This window comes from Sebastes umbrosus, chromosome 7, assembly GCF_015220745.1.
Source record: "Sebastes umbrosus isolate fSebUmb1 chromosome 7, fSebUmb1.pri, whole genome shotgun sequence".
Taxonomy (NCBI): domain Eukaryota; kingdom Metazoa; phylum Chordata; class Actinopteri; order Perciformes; family Sebastidae; genus Sebastes; species Sebastes umbrosus.
In genome coordinates, this window is record NC_051275.1 from 7565945 (window position 1) to 7586287 (window position 20343).

A 20343-nucleotide genomic window follows, 5' to 3' on the forward strand; every position below is an offset into this window, starting at 1 on the left:
CTTATTTCATGTATCAAATCTGTGTTATGACTTCATATAATATAGAAAAATCAATCAATCTATTTATATATTTTGGACTTCAAACACATAGGAAATGGTTATGTTTTTCTTCTCCCTAATGTGCAAAACAAACCAAACCGAAACCAAGTAAATACTACCATATCATCCAACCCTAAATGATACATTATTTTCCCAGAATAACAACAATTTAGCCCTTAAAGGAACAATGAGTAGGATTTGTCGGTAGTGGTTTGTAAACACAACATTCAAAGTTGGCCCCTCCTCCCCGGCTCACCGAGGTTTACGGTGCTCGCCCAAGGGTGAAAGCCAACCCCAGATTCACCCCTTTGTCAGCTTGGCGTTTCGCCTCACTATAATTGCGTTTCTTCGGCGCTGCGTAGCTTCGTCTCGGATGCGTGCTTATCTTGGGTTGACGCCCAGAAACATCCCGAACACAGCAAAATAAGAAAATACTGTACAGGCTGGCAGGGTCTCTGCAGATACATACACCGCCACACACTTCTAGTTGGTCATACGTGATGACTGAGAGAGATTATTGTTTTAGGAGTCAATATATTATTTTAGAGGAAAGTCCTACTCATTGTGCTTCAAGGAAGTAAAAAAAAATCGTCAGCTTTTAGACCATCAATGTACACTAAAACTCTTCAGTGAAACAAAAATAGTGATATTAAAATTAGGGCGTCAAAGTTAATGCAATAATAACGCGTTAACACAAATTTGTTTTAACGCCACTAATTCATTTAACGCATTAACGCAACTTGGGATGTTTAGGTTGTAGCGGACTCAGTTTTAAAGCTAGAGTGAAGATACTGGCATCATGTGAAATAAGAAAACCAAAGGGAATTGATACCATATCCACTGGTACCAACCATGTCATACTAGATTGTCACAAAGGAGGTTAAATAACGCTCCAAACTTACACTCAATTTTGGCGAGGAAAAACTGGCATGGACATTTTCAAAGGGGTCCCTTGACCTCTGACCTCAAGATATGTGAATGAAAATGAGTTCTATGGGTACCCACGAGTCTCCCCTTTACAGACATGCCCACTTTATGATAATCACATGCAGTTTAGGGCAAGTCATAGTCAAGTAAGCACACTGACACACTGACAGCTCTTGTTGCCTGTTGAGCTGCAGTTTGCCATGTTATGATTTGAGCACATTTTTTTACGCTAAATGCAGTACCTGTGAGGGTTTCTGGACAATATTTGTCATTGTTTTGTGTTATTAATTGATTTCCAATAATACATATACATACATTTGCTTAAAGCAAGCATATTTGCCCACTCCCATGTTGATAAGAGTATTAAATACTTGACAAATCTCCCTTTATGGTTAATTTTGAACTGATAAAAAATGTGCCATTAATTTGCAATTAATCTCGATAGAACATTTTAATCGATTGACAGCCCTAGTATAAATCTATGCATGCGCACCAATGAGAACTGAAAAGGCTCATTCAAAGTCAGTGTGGATGACTAATATCTCATTGCAGTATTGGCAATGCTCTAATAATAAGCCTCCGACACCATAGCAATAACAAGTGCCACTTCTCTCCGCTCTGCTTGTGTCTCTGGGGCTGTAAACTAAACTTCACACTACCAGCAGCAGGATGCCTGGGTCCACCTGGCAGTGCAGAGTGCCAACTGCTGATTGGCTGCCATACCAGCGTGAGAGAGAGAGAGAGAGAGAGAGAGAGAGCAGCAGAACAGTCTGTTCTGACCTGTCTCTTTATTTGGCAGACCATCATAAACAATCTCTCTCTCTCGCTCTCTATGAGTTACCTCTCATGCTACTGTCAACTGTCTCCCATGTGAGCAGGCATGGCACTTTTGCTCACACACATACACACATGCACCCGGTGTTGGCACTTGATAGGGAAAGAGAGACAATCTATTTATTTCTCCCTTCTAAAAAGCACACAGAGGGACAGAATCAGTCACCGGAGCTTGTTGGGCCAGTGTCCGGTGGCGGTGACATGGAGCCACAGCTCATTTCTCTCAAACACGCTCATGCACACTTTTACATGCAAACAAGTAAACAGTTAGATCCTCTTTCTGGGAAGAATGTTCTTTCTGAGAAAAGCAAATAAGACGCTCTTCACACAGCGTCTTCACCCACCGGGGGCATCACACGAAAACCCAACATTGTTTAGATAACAGCTGGAGAGCATGTGACCATAAAGCAATACATTGGCTTCTTATATAACAGCTCTGCTCATCTTCACACATCTCCACCGGTATGCATTCCTCTACCAGGAGAATAATTCACCCTCAATGGTAGCAAAGTTAACTACTAGCTAACAGGCTGGTGTTTACATTACACTGAAGCCTGGTGGGGCCTCTAGGCCTGTGTCTCATCACAGCACACACTACACTGGAAGATCACACCGTAGGCCTTGACAAGGAGACTGGAAATAACCAAATACTAACGTATAACAAAGTGCCAACACCTCAGAACTGTACACTGTATAAATACCACAAATGATATCCTCTTATGAAAGATCTACTGCCAAGTTACTCCCACTGAAGTTAATGCCAGTGTGGTGCACTTAGGCTCTTGCTGGTAATATTTGTCTTTAGTATGAAAATAGAGCAATAAGCACTACATCTCTGACATTTGAATGGCTCGGTTATAATGACAAATTACAAACAAGAATGATCACGTAAGTGGATGAGAACATTTTAAATTAAGTCTGAACATTAGGGCTGTCGCAGTGAAGGAATTTCCCCTGCGGTGATAACGATTGGCTCAACAGTATGTAGTAGTATTATGCGGTTATATTGCGATGTTTTCTTTTTTTTTTTTAAATGACTTAATTTATCCTGGTTTTAGTGCTATACATTAAGCTCTATCGTTAGGCTTTTATTAGATATATCACTGCTTTTTAAATAACAAAGATACTAATTAATACTTGTTTATTGTTAAATGCAGAACACAGAAGGGCAATGAGGCGCAGACACTTTGGTTGCGTCTGGTTGCTATGATACGGAATATCCACAGAAGTAAAAATGTTGGCACAAGGTAGACTTGCTCTGTATGAAGGGTAGAGTCGTGTCTAGAAAATAGCCTGCAAACTGCAAAATCTGATCTGAGATCTGCAGAAAATTTGCAAGAACTCTCGCGAGACTTTTATTTATCTGCCATTGGTAGGATAGACAATAGGTCTTATTATAAATTAATTTGTTGGTCATTTCTTTGTGATTAGAGGACTTTTATATGTGAAGATTATTTTGTTGAATGTAATGCATGACCATGTAACACAGTTCATTGCAATGAATGTTCATTTCATGCAATTGTTTTGTGTAATTTAGCATACATCCGCCATATAGGTTGAAATTGTAAAGATATTAATATTGTGATATTGCTTATATTTCACAATCCTTCAGTCAACAGTGTGTGTGTGAGACTGACTTAATGCATTATAAACGACTTAAATATACAATCAATGATTACAATGGTGGTAAAACAGATTCTCTGTCGATCGTCTACTTGGTTCATCATTTCAACATTAGCTTTAATACTACAGAGCAACTGTAAGAGGTGCAGTATGAAAGCTGCTGTAGAAAGCAACCGTTCACCTTACAGCTGTCTGCGCTGGCGTGCTGTGAGCCTGCTGTGCACAAACATGTGCATGATCACAGATAACCACACACACACACACACACACACACACCCTAATGTAAGATCGCACGTTTCTCTCTTGAACAAATTCACATATGCACACACTAGGAGAAAGACTGATCACTTTCCATTACCATGCATGAGGTGGTCTGCAAGAAGGGAGATGTATAGAGGACAGATGATGAGTGAGAGAGGAAGGAGATTTAAGGAGAGGACAGGACAGGAGGAGCATGTGGACGGTGACAACACAACAGAAAGCGTGCCAAGCTGCCAGGCCTGGCCAGCACTAAAGTGTATTCTAATGTGATTTCTCATTACATAACAGAAGCTGGCACACAGCAGCTCTACTCCACGATGTACTGTAGCTCGGAACATACACACGTATAGGAACACACACACACACACACACACACACACACACACATACACAGTTGCAGCAGCAAGGCTCTGGTGATCACAAACTAAAAGTTGTTCCTCTTCTTCTCATATTAGGACAAACACAGCTGACAAGTAGGCTTTTAAATCTCACTTTACCCAGCAATGCATGTGTAATTTTAACATCCATATATCTATACAAGGTGTGGACAGTAATGACAGCTTTAAGGCAAAGAATACATATCAGAATTGATTTCCAACCCTGTCAGTTCACAGCTTAGGCCAATATATTCACATTTACAGTATTAGATATTGGCAAATCACTCTCGAAAATGTCTGATATCATTTATGTAGTGATTATATTTATTTTTGACTATTAATAACAGGTAGCATTCCAGTGTGGGAGGATGTAACTCAGCTTAAATCTACAGTAAAATCTGCCTCACCTTGCTTTTTGGCTCTCATAGTAGTCCACCTGGTTTATCAGGGGAGTTTTGCATTAATCCAAATTATATTAAAAAGGCTTTTCTACCATGACAACAATTAAACGCAGGGAAAATCATTATGAGAATTACAAGATGTGTACACCAATTTCAATCAGCACAAACATCAATAGCAACTTTCAAATTAAAAGTACTGCCATAATTAATTTGTCTTAAGGCTGAACTGGCTTACACAACAGTGGTTTTCAGTCCACTGTCCACTACTCAGACCTACATGTGTCTGTACTATATGTGGCTGTGTCCATATGGAAACAGCCAGAGGCAACAGATATCCCAGTGCATAAAGAAAGCCCCCTGTCAAAATGGGGTTATTACTGTATTTATTTCCATCCTAGGCCTACAGTGAGATCGGCTACATAAGAGCAGTGTAGTAAGAGCAGCTGTAGTGTATGAGGGGGATTAAACGGTGGTTGCATAACCAGTGACCTGCCAGTGCAGGCCTACTGATCCTGGCACAGCGGAGTACAGCGGCTTAAAAGAGCGGCTTACCTCTGCAAATGACTCACTTCAACGTTCAACTGACATCAGCTCTCACAGGATACATAACATTATCAGTGAAATGATAACATCTGGGTTCTCTTTATAAATGACAAAAAGCCCACATTTCTGCCTTTAAGTGACTATAACTCTCCTACAGTATATGTGAACCCTTTCTTGCTCACATTCACATGAAATATAACCTTTCAAACTGTATTAAATTATTATTATTTTTAATAGCTTTAGCATAATTTGATCTGTAAACCAGCACATTATTATTATTATTATTATTAATATTAATATTATTATTATTATTATGATGATCTTTTTGTTACCACCCACTATTCAGGTGACATAGGATAGTGGGGATACCACACACGCACCAATTTGTGTGTTACTGAATAACAATTTAGTGTATTATACATGCCTCATTTCATAATAATTAAATAAACGAGTTTTACAGCTCTGCCAATAAAAACCTTAAATTGCCTGTTTTTTGAATGGAGTTTGGTGTGACGTTCTTGTCGAAGCAGAGATATAACGGAGCGTATATAGCGGGGCACTATATCTCTATCTCTTACCTTGGCTTGGTTTATGAGGAGCCCTACGAAAGTTGACACCAGCATTGAGCCGGACATGCTGCCTTTTCTCCGCATCTCCTGCTTCAGGAACGGGAAAGCAGTTGCCGGCGGCTCCTCCGGTACCGTCACCGTGTACGACTGTCGCATGCTCGGCATGCTGGAGGCGGAGAGACGAAGCCGACGAGCCGGTGCGAGTTATTCAGACGACGGGCGGCGGAGGGTTTTCTGAGCAGCTCCTTGCTCTCAGCTTGGTCGTGTTGAACCCGTGCTCTATTGCAGGAAGGCAAATTAGACGTTTCACTCCGGTTCTGATAGGCTCCCCTGCTTGTTGTCATTCATTCATTCATATAATAACAGCACCACCGACCTCACAAATCACGCCGAATAGACGACCTGTGGCTTTCCCTTTAAATGATCCTACTTACAGTATAATTACGAGTAAAAAAAGGCTTAATAAAGACAAGGAGCTACTGACTGCTGTATCAGTCAACGCAGGTGTACGCGGCTCGCTTGTTGCAGTCACCAGAGTATAGGTCGCTCTGTAAATGGCAATAAATGCATATTGTGTTCCCATTCCGTTTTTATAGGACTGGAGGTCCGCCTCTTTTGGCTCGGGTAAAATTCAGCCTACAACAAACGTCAGCGACCGCCTCCAGCCGTGCTGAACTACGTCACACTCCATCCTTTCTCCACATTGCTGTAACAACCTGAAGGACTAATGCTGTGTGCTCCAAGGAGACTACTCATCTCTACGAGGATCACGACACAAAACTAACCTCCACCGTGACTCCATGGCCATGGCGTATTATATGACACAATATGTTCTATCAATGTAACAGCATGATATCATGAATGGCACACTGCTGTATAAATGTGATAGGCTCTGTGTTACTACGATCTGATCCAGTGGTTCTAATATTAGATTGTGCGTCCTAAAAAAGGGGTGTTTAATTAGGTTCCGGTGATTCACCAGCAACACAAAGAACAGGGGGTTTAGTAAGTCACTCTCACTGTCACAATATAAGAGGATGAAGAGAAGGATGGCTGCTGCAAATTCCAGATTTATTTATTCCAGCTGTGGATGGGTGGGACAAAAAAACTCAGGACTTTGGCCCAGGAGACCGGTGTTTGTGTCCTGTGTGAAACTATAAGTCAAAGTGGATTTATTTGTCACGTAACTTCCGTAATTAAGTTACAGCACTTCCGGAGATATTTGAACCCAAACCACAATCTTTTCCTAAAGTTAACTAAGTAGTTTTTGTCACATAACTTCAGTGCTTAAGTTACAGCACTTCTGGTGTTATTTAACCAAGTCGATCTTTTCCTAAACCTAACTAAGAAGTTTTATTTTGAAAAGACTGGAGCAGAAATTGACACAATTGCATGTGATCCTGGACTTTCGCACAAAAACTACGTTGCTGAAAGTCGTGCTGAGCTTCATGAAAAAAAAGAGAAATTTATGTCTATTTCACGAACTGCCGTGAGACTGTGTCAAAAAATCATTTTAAAAGTGAATTCAATCATAAATGTCAATCATAAACATGCATTCATTTATTTTTTTGGCCCCCTGGGCACAGCAGAAACAGAATGAATACAAAACGGACATAAATATCACCTTTCAGTGAATAAGGCAAAGTTGTTAGCATAAAGTAGCATATTTACACATCCAGCAGTTAAAGAGCAACATTAACATCGTTTTGGAGTTGTGTTTTTGGCCACCTGATGAATCTCTCTACTATATTCACCACCTATAGTCGCTAACCAATCTGACTGCCGTTCGGTGCTGGACAGGTAGAGTACAGCGGGGTTTTAGTAGCTGAAAACAGCTGATGAGAGCCTAGAAAATTAACTAAAATATTAAAGCTGCAGGCCGGAAAACCAAAACAATGTGCTCAATGACACTGAAATGTTCCGTAAAGCTGAGGGGAACTTCAGAATTGGGTGAAAATTGTTCGTCACTTGATCCATTGTTAATATAAAAATACTGTATAGAGCATTTTTAAAGGAGCAATATGTAGCACTGACAGCTAGCGTTTACCAGCAGTCCAAATTTGAAACATTGGAGCCGTGACCCGCCTGCTCCTCCGGTGTGACTGATAGCAGTTAGCGCAAATGTTTTGCAATTTTAGGGTTACCTTCTAGATACAACCGCCTTAGCCCCTGGCCAGTGGTAGTTGGGATCACTTCACCAGCTGTGTGTCTCAAATACTTGCTGCTTTGATAACCAGCTGCACACGGACCACAGAGAGATGTGCCGAGGCTTTTCAGGTCGTTAGCTTGCTTCCATGGCTGTAGAAGACTGTGTTTGCGTGCCAATTTGTTTCATATGTGGCAATGGGGTGTTGAAGTGGGCAGAGGACGGGATCACACCATCCAAAACAAAAACAGACTGATTTCAGAAGGAGAACATGCTGGCTGTGGCGTTGTTGTCGGAGAAGCCAGTATTTCAATTGAGCATGTTTCCTTAACCTCTGATGACATATCATGATCATTTTATAATTCATTACAGTAAACATATTACATATTGGTCCTTTAAGACTTTAAGTATCCAAGTATTTTTCGGTGGTTTACTCAGAAATGAGTAACAAGGAATAATAAGGGTTGATGATAGAGTAATAGCTGAAGAGACCTGAAATAATGCTAGCATTAATCAAAATAATAGACACTGCTAAAAGAAGGGTTTTCCTCTCAGAGCTAGCAAAAACTCATCTTTCTCTAAATACATCTTGTTGATTGTTCGAGCACTCTGATGGCAACATTTGGAAAACATGCAGGTGTTTTGCATTCATGTTTTTGAATTCCCTGACCATGGTCAGGTGACACACAAAAGTGTGATTGAATCCGACTGAGCCAGAAGCACTTGGCAATGTGCTGTTACATCTGAGGGTTATATTTCGACATTTCGGACAGTCCAAAATAGAACCGTTGAGGAAATATTAGTTGTAGCATGTTAGTGCTGCTGGTTACACAAGGCTGACTGCAAGCAGATGAAGGTTTTGATGACAAATGGTGTAAAACTGGGCATTTAGTCATTTTTGAAGACAAGTTTCATAACTGACAGAACTAATTAAAAATCAAGACAACAGAATGTGCTGTTCCTCACCTCCCACTCACAGGCAGTTTAGTTCAGTCACCAAAATACCAAACAGGCAAAATCATGACAAAACAGCGTGCCGGTCCTGCTATTTCAGTACTGGTCTTCAGAGAAAGGATTGGAAATGCACAGCGGCTCTACAGTGTGGTTGATTCTATCTGAACAGCTGTGGAGAGTGAAAGAGGTGCAACATGTCCCCAGCAGCAATCTCGTGACCCCAGGCTCAAGCGTGTGTACACAACAAACAGCCAAGGAGCACATTCCATCACCAGGCTAAATGTGTGTGTGTGTCTGAATGTCTAAAACCTTGAGGTGGAAAACTACAACGTGAGAGACGGGGGCAAAGAGTCAATGTTTGTATTGTGATGTCTGGTGCAAAGAGCTAAGCAGTCTGGTATAAAAATGGGACAAAAGCAGTCTCTGAGCAATGTTATCTAGGAGAAGTCAGAGTACAATTATCCAGGGATAGCTGCTCTATTCCCTAAGCTAAATTAGGCACATTAAACTGGCAATCTCTTCACTCAAGTGTTTAAATTTAACCGAGGTACAACAAATTCCTTTTGGAGGGCAATTAAAACAACTAATTGTTGTCTATGGCAGACCATATTCTACATCCCTACGAGGTGCATGCATAGCCCTCTTTATCACGGATGCGAAAAAATGCTGACGTTGTTTTCATTCGTAGTATGTAGGAGAGTTCAGGAGGGTTCAGGAGAGATGTGGGGGAATTCCAGGACAGAACGAAGCCTTCTGTGTCGCTGTTCCAGGACAGAACGAAGCCTTCTGTGTCGCTGTTCCAGGACAGAATGAAGTCTCCTGAACAGTAACTTTAGAACAGGATATCCCATGAAGTCTGAAGTTGGCTACAAAATGATTAAGCTGGCAAAATGCACAAACTGTCTTTTTTAGTCAATTAGACTAGGTACGGATCTGCTCATAATTAAGATAAGATAAGATAAGATAATATATTCTTTTATTAGTCCCACAGAGGGGAAATTTGCAGTGTACAGCAGCAAAGGGGATAGCGCAAAAAACAAGGAGCATCAGTAAAAACCAAGTGGAAGTGCGGGTCTAAATCAGGGATCAAAGTCCGAACCTGTCTTACCCAAAGGATAAAATTGAGACAACTGTTTCACCCCCTAACTAACTTCCTACTGTTTGTTTTACCTTTCACCTCACAGTATCTTTGCCTCAAGTCTCTTGGGCTTCACCTGCAGTAATGCAACCATGGTATCAGACTATGGTGGTGAAGGGAAAGCTGACCCGCAAAGCAAAGCTCTTCAAAGTTATGAGCTTTGGGTAGTGACCCAAAGTGGATGCAGTGGGAGTCCTAAGCTTTTGGCTAGACTCATTGTGCACAAGTGAGTGAAGGTGTCTGCAAATTTGAGAGAAACTCTGTTTCTAGCCACTGCATCAGAGAAATGACATAACGTGGTTTGGACGCCTGATTATGAGCAATCGTGCACATAAGACCAGATATTAAATGTTGTATTTCTAGCTGGCGTAGAAGTGTTTAGGGACCTCCAGAAGAATGGAGGGGAATCAAACACAGTCTCACAACAGTTTGTGAAATAGTTTTGAAATTTAATGTATTTGATTCGTGTACATAGACACAAATTTCCCCTTTTTTGATGACGCTCAGCACGACTTTCATCAACGTATTTTTCATGTGTTTTCCTACGAATGTCCAGCAACACGTGACGCATTTGTCAATTTCCGCTCCAGCTTTTTCAAAATATAACTATTGAGTTAGGTTTAGGAATAGATCAACTTGGTTAGGCTTAGGCAACAAACTACTTTGTTAGCTTTAGGAAAAGATCGCGGTTTGGGTTAAAATAACTCCGGAAGTGCTGTAACTTAAGTACGGAAGTTAAGTGACAAATAAATCAACTTTGACTTGTGGTTTCACACGGGACACAAACACCGGCCTCCTGGGCCAAAGTCCTGTGTTTTTTGACCTACCCATCCACCCTGTCCTCTCTACGCGGCGTTCATCCATCTCTATACTTCTCCCTTCATAACTACGTGGATTACATACAAATTGATTTAGTGCTAAGCGTCACAAAAAAAAGGTAAAATTCATGTCTATTTACACGATTCAATACATTCAATTTTGTGACTATTTCACGAACTGCTGTGCGACTGGGCTGCTGCACACCCTGCTGCCACCATGACCCTGACCCGGAGAAGCAGCTAGAAAATGGATGTATGGATATAATTGACTTCAAAGCACTATTGCTATGTCTGTAAAACATAATATTGTAATACTCTAGAGAATATTAAAATGCGTTGTTTGGATCCCAATAATGACAATGGTACATGCATGGAATAGGTACAGTATTCATATCTACTGACAACAGCTTTGGTGTAATGTTAAAATAGCTGCCCTGATAGACATGCCACACACTGACCTACAAACCTTATCAAGCAAACTCATAATAGCAGCTTACAAAACTGAACTACTGGCCCTTATTTGCCAAAGAACAAGCTCCATGTACCAGACTGTGGTTTTTTTTTTTTATCAAACCATAAGCTGTCTGACCAAGGTGGTGAACCGACAGTCTAAAAATATTGTTGACTCAACAGGGAGTCTAGACACAAAGCCTGAGCAGAACTTGGGGCAAAATTCAGCTTTCACTCAAGCAGGATATGCTGGCCTTACGATGGCTGTTTGTTAGTAGGAGCCAAAAGTGTGAGTGAAAGGTTGTCATTGTCTTTAAAAAGAGCTGGCTTTAAATTCAAGGTGAGGTAACACCATACCTTGTCTCAGGTTTATAAGTGACACTTAGCCCCTGAACAAAACCAAAAGTTTGGACAGTAATAATCAGGGTTTGACTGAGTTTGAAGCCAATACTGTCAGACAATCGGACAGGTTGTAAACAGTTTATTAAAGATTATCTAAACCAGTGGTTCCCAACCTATTTTCCTTGAAGCCCCCCCTCCTTGTAGCTAAACCGGTATGACCATCTGACTGCTCGTGTTTCTTGCACTGACGGACCTATTTGTAGCGATTCCGAGATCTCGGCAAGTACTTTGTTGAGTACAATGTTGTCACAACTGATAGAAACAATGGTCAGAGCTAGGAAAATAAAATCCAAGTTGTAATAAACTTTAGTTATCTTCTAAGCTTGGTTGGTAAAGCAAAGCTTTGCATTGTAGGTGACCCAGTTTAGGACAATACAAATAACTTATAAGTGTTAGCTAGCCAACTCACAAGCTAACTTTATGTGAAAGGCTTGTGCTTTGTTATCTGCCTTTATAAAGTGTCTTGTCAGATCACCTGTGAGCTAACTTGCTAATACAAGACAACAGCTACCAGTAGTTAGTAAACAAGCTGTACCTAAATTTAAAAAAAAGGTCTGACTAATTCTAAGAAATGCATGAGATGCTTGAAAGTGGCACAAGAGGAACAGGTGATGAATAAGACTGCATACAAGGTCACAAGGTTTCAACAGCATGCCAAACACTGTAAATCAAAATAGAAAGATGTTTTTTCTCCTGTACGTGTCCAGGTCTGATATGATTGTCAAGCATGAGAAACAGGGAAAACAACAACAACAGTCATGTTGTCAACCAGCTTGTCTTAATCATAAACATGGCACAAGATGAACAAGACCACGAGGCACCACCAGCTGCTATTTTTGTGTTGTTTTTGTGTTGTAAGCTTCTGAGAAATCAACAGAACTGGGTTTACCTTGTTTTGCCAACGCTATTTCAGGAGAGTGAGTATAAACATTCAAACACAACAACAAGAGGGGAATTAGTGTTGATTTGAGTTGTTCTTTTGTCATTCTGTAGGACTGGCATCATTGCATTCACTGGATGCTAGGAAACTTAAAACAAAACTACAACGACAACAAAAATCTAAATGAGGTCAGATTGTACGTGCTGAGATTGGACAAAGTGAGAAGAACACAGTACATGGAGGGAAAACGGGAGAGCGCTTACCTAACATACTTGGCAACTCAATCAGAAAATCAAATTAAAGTGCTGAATAAAATTTTGGAAGGAGAATGAGGAGCTGACTATGTTCATAGGAAAACAGGGAGCAGCTGATAGGTAATGATCAAATTGCGGTAGAGGAATATGTAGTTGTTTATACACCAAACAAGACCAAGGACTAGAGAGCTGGAGTTTGGGTTGACCAACACAATTTGTTCAACGGTGTTGCTAATATGACATGGTACCAATGGTTTAAAAATGAGCCCGCTACAACCTAAAAATCGCAAGTTGCGTTAATGCGTTAGTGGCGTTAAAACAAATTTGTGTTAATATGTTGTTATCGCGTTAACTTTGACAGCTCTAGCTACATTTATACTAAATGTACCATTATCCCATAACTGTCAGCTTTAGCTACATTTATACTAAATGTACCATTATCCCATAACTGTCACTTGTGTCACAGTTATGGCAAGAATCTGGTGATACGATACGTATCATGATACTTGGGTAACGATTCAATATATCACGATATATTGCAATACTGTAAGCAAGGCAATATATTTTTTTTATATTTAACTTTAGGAAAACTGCAATATTATAAAAAACACACCAGAAATACACCATTTTAGAATAGGCAAAAAACAACAAATGTATACTGCATGCAAAAAACAACATGGTTTTTGCCCCAAACTGCATGTGATTATTATAAAGTGGGCATGTCTGTAAAGGGGAGACTCGTGGGCACCCGTAGAATCCATTTTCATTCACATATCTGGAGGTCAGAGGTCCAGGGACCCCTTTGAAAATTGCCATGCCAGTTTTTGCTTGCCAAAGTTTAACTAGTATGACACGGTTGGTACCAATGGATTCATTAGGTTGTCTGGTTTCATATGTCAGTAATTTCACTCTAGCTTTAAAACTGCTACAACCTCCAAAAGATGGAAAAGCGGTCATGATTTTTAAGAGGTTTATAAAAAAACGAGGGAGAATCGATACAGTATCGCAAAACATAATGTCACGATACTCATGTGTATCGATATTTTCTAACACCCCTACTCACAGTGGTTGCTGTTTAGCAAAAGTCGCATAGTCTTGTTTCAACTGTCCGATTGTTTCAGTACTACACATTTACCATTATGTAAACATAACACAATTTCAAACTGAGGACCCTCACTAAGCATGGTTTCTGCAGACTGTGCAGATGCCCTGCCCCGGGGGAGGAGGGTGATTAAATGTGCCTGGGGTAACAGAGGCCTGTGGTTAATTAACAGTACGAATAGCCCAGCTGGTGACATCCAGTTAAAGCCCTGTACTTCTCAGTCTGTGCATGATGGATAGGTGTTGATTACTTGATGGGTTAAATGAGAATAAAAGACAAGTTCAAGCTCGCCAAATCCACTTCAGGAAGTGCGGGTTCAAAGGAGAATTTTAAGCTACGTTTTGTCTCACCTCTAATTTGCTGAGTAATTGTTTTGTGTTTTAGGTTTTTATCACCTAAACTGATATTGCCACATGAACATTGGTTCATGGTCCATGGTGAAGAGACATATCAAACAACTTCTTTGTGTTTCACAGTTATGAACTGCAGGCTCATAGGACACTGTAAAATTAGTATTTTTGCAGGCAAAAAAATAATTATTTTATCAAGTGTTTACATTTTTGTTTTAGTACAACCCTCTCTCAGTAGTCTCATGGTGATAAAGTGATCTTCATCTTTGACTGGGAGAGCCTAGGACTTTGTAATGGGCAGGGTGTGTCAGGTCCCATTAGGCTATTTCTGAATGGAGACCATAAAATAAAAAGGAGCACCTCACTGATTAGGAAATGTACAGCTGGGATTATTTGTTCAAGTACACCTCATGGCAGCAGGCAGCCCCACAAGACCACTTAGTTAATATTGTTAAACCTTCCTTATTCCATATTCTAGAGTCATTCAAGTGCATACAGCAAGTCCTGCAAGTCCTGTATGTAACACTGTATGAGACCTACAACATCGAACATAAATACTTTTAGTGTACTAATGATGTAACATTTTCAAATAGGTTAAAGACCTTGCACATCCATGGTAAACCCACACAGGTAATTCAAATTAATTTGGCTGATCAAACCTCTTCTCAAGACTGAGTGAGTGTGTACGCACTACAGAACACAGACATTTCTATGATACGGACATTCTAATTAGTGCACGATGTCCCAGTATAGTGCCTCACACTTCCAACCTGAGCAGACGTCTAGTCAGCCAAAATAAGAATAAGATGAGAATGTTTTCGGCTTTTGTTGAAATTATGTAAGAATAAAGGTGCTGAATTGACTCTATGGTACATTTTGAGTGGTTAGTCTTTGATGTGGTTGTTTAGGGCTGCAACAAGGGCTGTCAAATTTAACGCAATTAATTTACTAATTAATACCACTAATTTCTTTAACGCATTATCGCAACTTGTGATTTTTAAGTTGTAGCGGGTTTAAAGGTTTTAAAAAGCTAGAGTGAAGATACTGGCATCATATGAAACTAGAAAACCTGAGGAATTCATTGGTAGCCATGTCATACTAGCTTGTCATGAAGGAGGTTAAATAACGCTCCAAACTTACGCTAAATTTTGGCGAGGAAAAACTAGCATGGCGCTTTTCAAAGGAGTCCCTTGACCTCTGACCTCAAGATATGTGAATGAAAATGGGTTCTATGGGTACCCACGAGTCTCCCCCTTACAGACATGCCCACTTTATAATAATCACATGCAGTTTGGGGCAAAAACCATGTTGTTTTTTGCATGCAGTATACATTTGTTGTTTTTTGCCTACAGACTTTATGCTCATCCCATGCAGTTTGGGGCAAGTCATAGTCAAGTCAGCACACTGACACACTGACAGCTGATGCTGCCTGTTGTTATGATTTGAGCATATTTTTATGCTAAATGCAGTACCTGTGAGGATTTCTGGACAATATTTGTCATTGTTTTGTGTTGTTAATTGATTTCCAATAGTAAATATACTGGAAAAACAAAGTTCGGAAACTTGTGTTTGGTGGATTATTTCTCTGTTGTTACAATGCTAATTGGCATTGTATTTTACATCGTTGGAAGGCTGTTTATTTACCTTCGCAATGATGTCCAACTTGTAAGGCTCATGCATTTGTGGGATGAGCAGCAGAACTGATTATGTGGGTAGCACCCAAGAAAAATTTGCCAAAATGCTCTGCCAATGGTAAAAGGTAAATTCTCATAAGGCTACCAGGAAGCCTGCAATGACTGCCCTTCACCATCAGGCCCGTTTTCGCTGGTGTCGACAACACAGACAATGGAACCTGAACATGTGGGGGAATGTCATGTTCAGTGATGAGTCCAGGTTCTGTCTGCCAAAGCTGGATGGCAGGGTCAAAGTATGGAGATGACGCGGAGAACACTATGCTGATTGTTGCAGCTTTTGGTGGTCGGCATCTCCGTCACTGACAACACAAGGCTTGTCACCATTGAAGGCCATCTCAATGCAGTGGGATATCGGGATGAGATTCTGCAGCCAGTGGCGATCCCATATCTCCACAATCTGGGACCTAACTTCATTCTCCAAGATGACAACGCTCGCCCCCACAGAGCCAGGGTTATCACAGACTACCTCCACAATGTGGGAGTAGAGAGAATGGAACGGCCTGCCAAGAGTCCAGACCTCAACCCAATTCAACACTTGTGGGATCAGCTTGGACGTGCTGTACGTGTTAGAGTGACCAACACAACCACACTGGCTGACCTGCAACGAATCCTGGTTGAGGAATGGAACGCCATCCCACAGCAACGTGTGACCAGGTTGGTGACCAGCATGAGGAGGAGGTGCCAGGCTGTTGTGGCTGCGTATGGATCTTCCACCGCTACTGAGGCTCCTGACGGTGGATTAAGCCAATATGTCTTGTTTGTTCCTTGTTACTGATAGAGAATTCAATCATCCAATCCACCAAAACAACTCAAAACAAGAGTTAATACCAACAGGAGAATACACTGTTTACCATTGGCAGAGCATTTTGGCAAATTTTTCTTGGGCGCAACCCACATAATCAGCTGTGCTGCTCATCCCACAAATATGCATGGTCCTTACAAGTGGGACATCATTGTGAAGGTAAATAAACAGGCTTTCCAACCATGTAAAATACAATGACCATTAGCATTGTAACAACAGAGAAATAATCCACCAAACACAAGTTTACGAACTTTGTTTTTCCAGTTTATATATATAGCAAATATATTTGAGTATTAAATACTTGACAAAATCTCCCTTTAAGGTTCACTTTGAACAGATAAAAATTGTCAGATTTGTCAATTAATGTGTTGATTAATTTGCAATAATCACACTTAACTATGGACTATTATGCGATTAACTGCGATTAAATATTTTAATCGATTGACAGCCCTAATGTATAGTTATCGTTCTTTGTGTGGACGGCCCTTTACACCGCAAGTCCACATGTACATGACTTATGGTAGTTACAACAATAAGAGTGTGAAATAATGAACAGGATGTGCAACAGAACTCGCTCTGAATTTTTTATGCCACATTGAGCATAATAGTATAGTGAATGTATGTTTGAGCCTATGTTTGAAAATCATATTCCGAGAGATGTTTATTCATGGTTATAACTACCTGAAATGCACTGAAAAGCACTTTCAAGTAAAGACTTAACACAAATTCTCCCTAATTCTCTTTTCCACTCTTCATCCTTCCTACCATCCACTCTCCCCACCCTCCTCCTCTCTCGTAAGCGGTTATCGGGATTAATCCCGAGGGGAAGTGGGTCAGTTGTGCTTTCCGACCTGCATAGAGGAAGCTTAGGTCATTCATACTGAGCTTAGAGATGAGGCTAGTGGCCTGCAGCTCATCAGAGCCAAGCAGCTCCTTCTGAGAGGTGTAAGCTAGCTAATTGCTGGGTAAGAAGGGGTCAGGTATCCATGCTCATTTGTCACATAACCATGGAACTACTTACGTACACTGGAATAATCACCTCCGATTAGCTTATGATAGGTTTCTTATTATGTCAGAAAACAAATAAGACATCTTGTACCCGTCATTTTACTGAATAGCTCAAAGAGTCGACTAAGGAATGTGTTAAAGGCATGAGAGTGTAACATGTCTGGTATATTATTGTAAACCAAGACTTCAAGTGCATTCAAATTAATTTGAACAATAGTGCCCCCATTTGGTAAAAGCCAGTATTCTCAGAAGCCACAAAGCATTGTTGGGCTTTACCATGTGTGTGAAACTAAAGAAATGAAACCAGTGTGCCTCCGCTGTCATGACAGCAGCTATGGATCCATTCAGCCTTACTCAGCCACTGGATATTGATCCACTCTGGAGCAGTGTACCCCCAATAAAAGCAGCAAGCCTCAAGCCAGTATGTGCGAAAACAGAGGACATTCTCTTACCGTGGAGTCCCTGGTGGGGGAGTTGGACAGCCCGTTACTGCTCGGCTCCCATGTCGAAGAGCTGAATGCTCTGCTGCTGCTGCTGCTGCTGCTGAAGGCCTCCTGGGTGGAGCTCCGCGAGAGGGCCTCCTGAGTAGAGCTCCGTGACAGGCCTGAGTAGCTCGGGCGGGAGCTAGTGCCATACGAGTTGGCCACATCGTTGGCCCGACTGCGGTAGCTCCGCAGGGCACTGGTGGAAGAAGACGCGGTGGAGGAAGAGGAGGAGGCATCATTGAGGCCCAGAGAGGCCAGGTCCCTGCTCAAGTCACTCTGGGATACAGATCTCCGTCGGTTGAGAGAGATGCTGGAGGCCACCGGTGAAGAGGAGAGGTAGCTGGAGTGGGCCGAGGACGAAGAGTAGGAACTGTAGCCGGTGTAGGCCGATCCCCCACTCAGCCCCGACCCTCCGTAGCTCTTGACAGGGGTTCTGCTGAGGCTCTCGCTCCGGCGGCTGCTGATGCTGCTTCCGAGGATGTCAGTGCGTGGGACGGTTCGACCCCGGTCACGGTCGGGGTCTGAGGAGGTGCTGTAGTTGCGGCTGCGGGCGGCGGAGCTGCTCAGATAGCTGGAGGAGGAGTAACCTGAGGAAGAGGTGGAGGAGGAGGTGGGGGACTTGTAGGAGGACAGCCTGTCCCGCTCGCCGTAGGAGCTAAGGCCCGGGGTCAGGGAGGAGCTGTAAGAGCTGTAGTGGCTGGTGTAGGAGGGGCCAGCGTAGCGCTTGGCGGTGGAGGAGACGCGGGACATGCTGCTGCTGCTGCTGCTGCTGCTGCTGGTTTCTCAGCCACAGGAAGGGAGAGCCTCTGGAAGACTGCATCGACTGCAGCCACAGCAAAGAGACACGAGTATTAGTTCATCAGCAACAATCAAATCAATACTTACACTACAGCAACAGCAGTTACCCTTGCTTCACTAAGCATTAATCTGCTTTTAAAGACACAGAATGATTCAAGAAGGTGCATCACCGAATAACACTTCCACCTTTTGGCATAATATGAAAACTGAAAATCTAATGTGATATATGCTATGCTAACTGTGTAACACATCACCGAATACCAAACACTGATACTCATTGTCCTGCTATTTAAAGGATTATATCAGCACTTTTTTTATGCTTGAACCCATTTAATACAAATCACATTCCCTTTACATTACCCCAACTCATTTTCAAAGTATGCTATAGATTTTTTTCAATGTGTTTTTCCTAGGGCTGTCAAAGATAACGCGATAATAACACATTAACACAAATTTGTTTAAATGACACTAATTTCTTTAACGCATTAACGCAACTTGCGATTTTTAGGTTGTAGCGTGCTCAGTTTTAAAGCTAGAGTGAAGATACTGGTTTCATATGAAACTAGAAAACCTAATGAATTTTGGTTCTGGATTTACTCTCCGTCACCACTTTTGTGGTCATCGGTGCTGTGATAGTTTGAGTCACCCGTCATGCAAGCCCCAAAACATTATTTTCTTTAAGACTAAAGGTGATCAGTATGAATGAACAAATCTTTAACATTGAATCCTGAATCAGTAGCTTTCTGTATTGTAGCTCCCCTCACTGGTGAATGAGGGCGTCCACAATCAACCATGAACTCAGCTGTGACAGACAGGACTTTACTTACGGTTACAAACATGCTAAAAAAACGCAGAATCAGCCCGGTTCACTAACTCTACTGTTGCAGATAGAATGGTTGATAAGCTATTTACCTTTTTAATGGCGTAGTTATGTACTGAACTTAACCAGTCTGAGCCAGCATCGGACCCAAATGTTGTATAACGATGATATCTTTTCAAGAGAAGAATTTGGTGTTTCAGAGCCAGTGGTGTTTTAAATCACCAGTACATGGTATCAGAAATGTTTGTTTATGTTATGTGAATATCGGGGCTGTCAAAGTAACGCAAATTAGTTTTAACGCCACTAATTTCTTGAACACATTAACGCAATCAATCTTTCGGAGGTTGTAGTGGCTCAGTTTTAAAACTAGAGTGAAGATACTGGCACCATATCCATCGGTACCAACCATGTCACACTAGCTTGTCGCGGAGGCTAAATAACACTCCAAACTTAAGCTAAATTTTGGCGAGGAAAAACTAGCATGGCCCTTTTCAAAGGGGTCCCTTGACCTCTGACCTCAAGATATGTGAATGAAAATGGGTTCTATGGGTACCCACTATTCTCCCCTTTACAGACTTAATGCTCATCCCATGCAGTTTGGGGCAAGTCATAGTCAAGTCAGCACACTGACACACTGACACACTGACAGCTGTTGTTGCCTGTTGGGC

At 41.5% G+C, this 20343-nt stretch overlaps 1 protein-coding gene across 7 annotated transcripts in view; it reads right to left on the minus strand.

The window, feature by feature from the left end:
• The window catches only part of usp2a (ubiquitin specific peptidase 2a), a 60487-nt gene that overhangs the window by 22609 nt on the left and 17535 nt on the right, over positions 1 to 20343 (minus strand). For 5 of the 7 annotated variants that reach the window (XM_037775023.1, XM_037775021.1, XM_037775022.1 and 2 more), the window contains one exon: positions 18025 to 18880. In XM_037775023.1, the coding sequence (XP_037630951.1) occupies positions 18025 to 18807 (783 nt within the window). In that variant the 5' untranslated portion in view covers positions 18808 to 18880. Of the gene's footprint in view, positions 1 to 5583; positions 6132 to 18024; positions 18881 to 20343 lie in introns of those variants that run through there. The other 2 variants (XM_037775025.1, XM_037775026.1) reach the window with 2 other exon arrangements.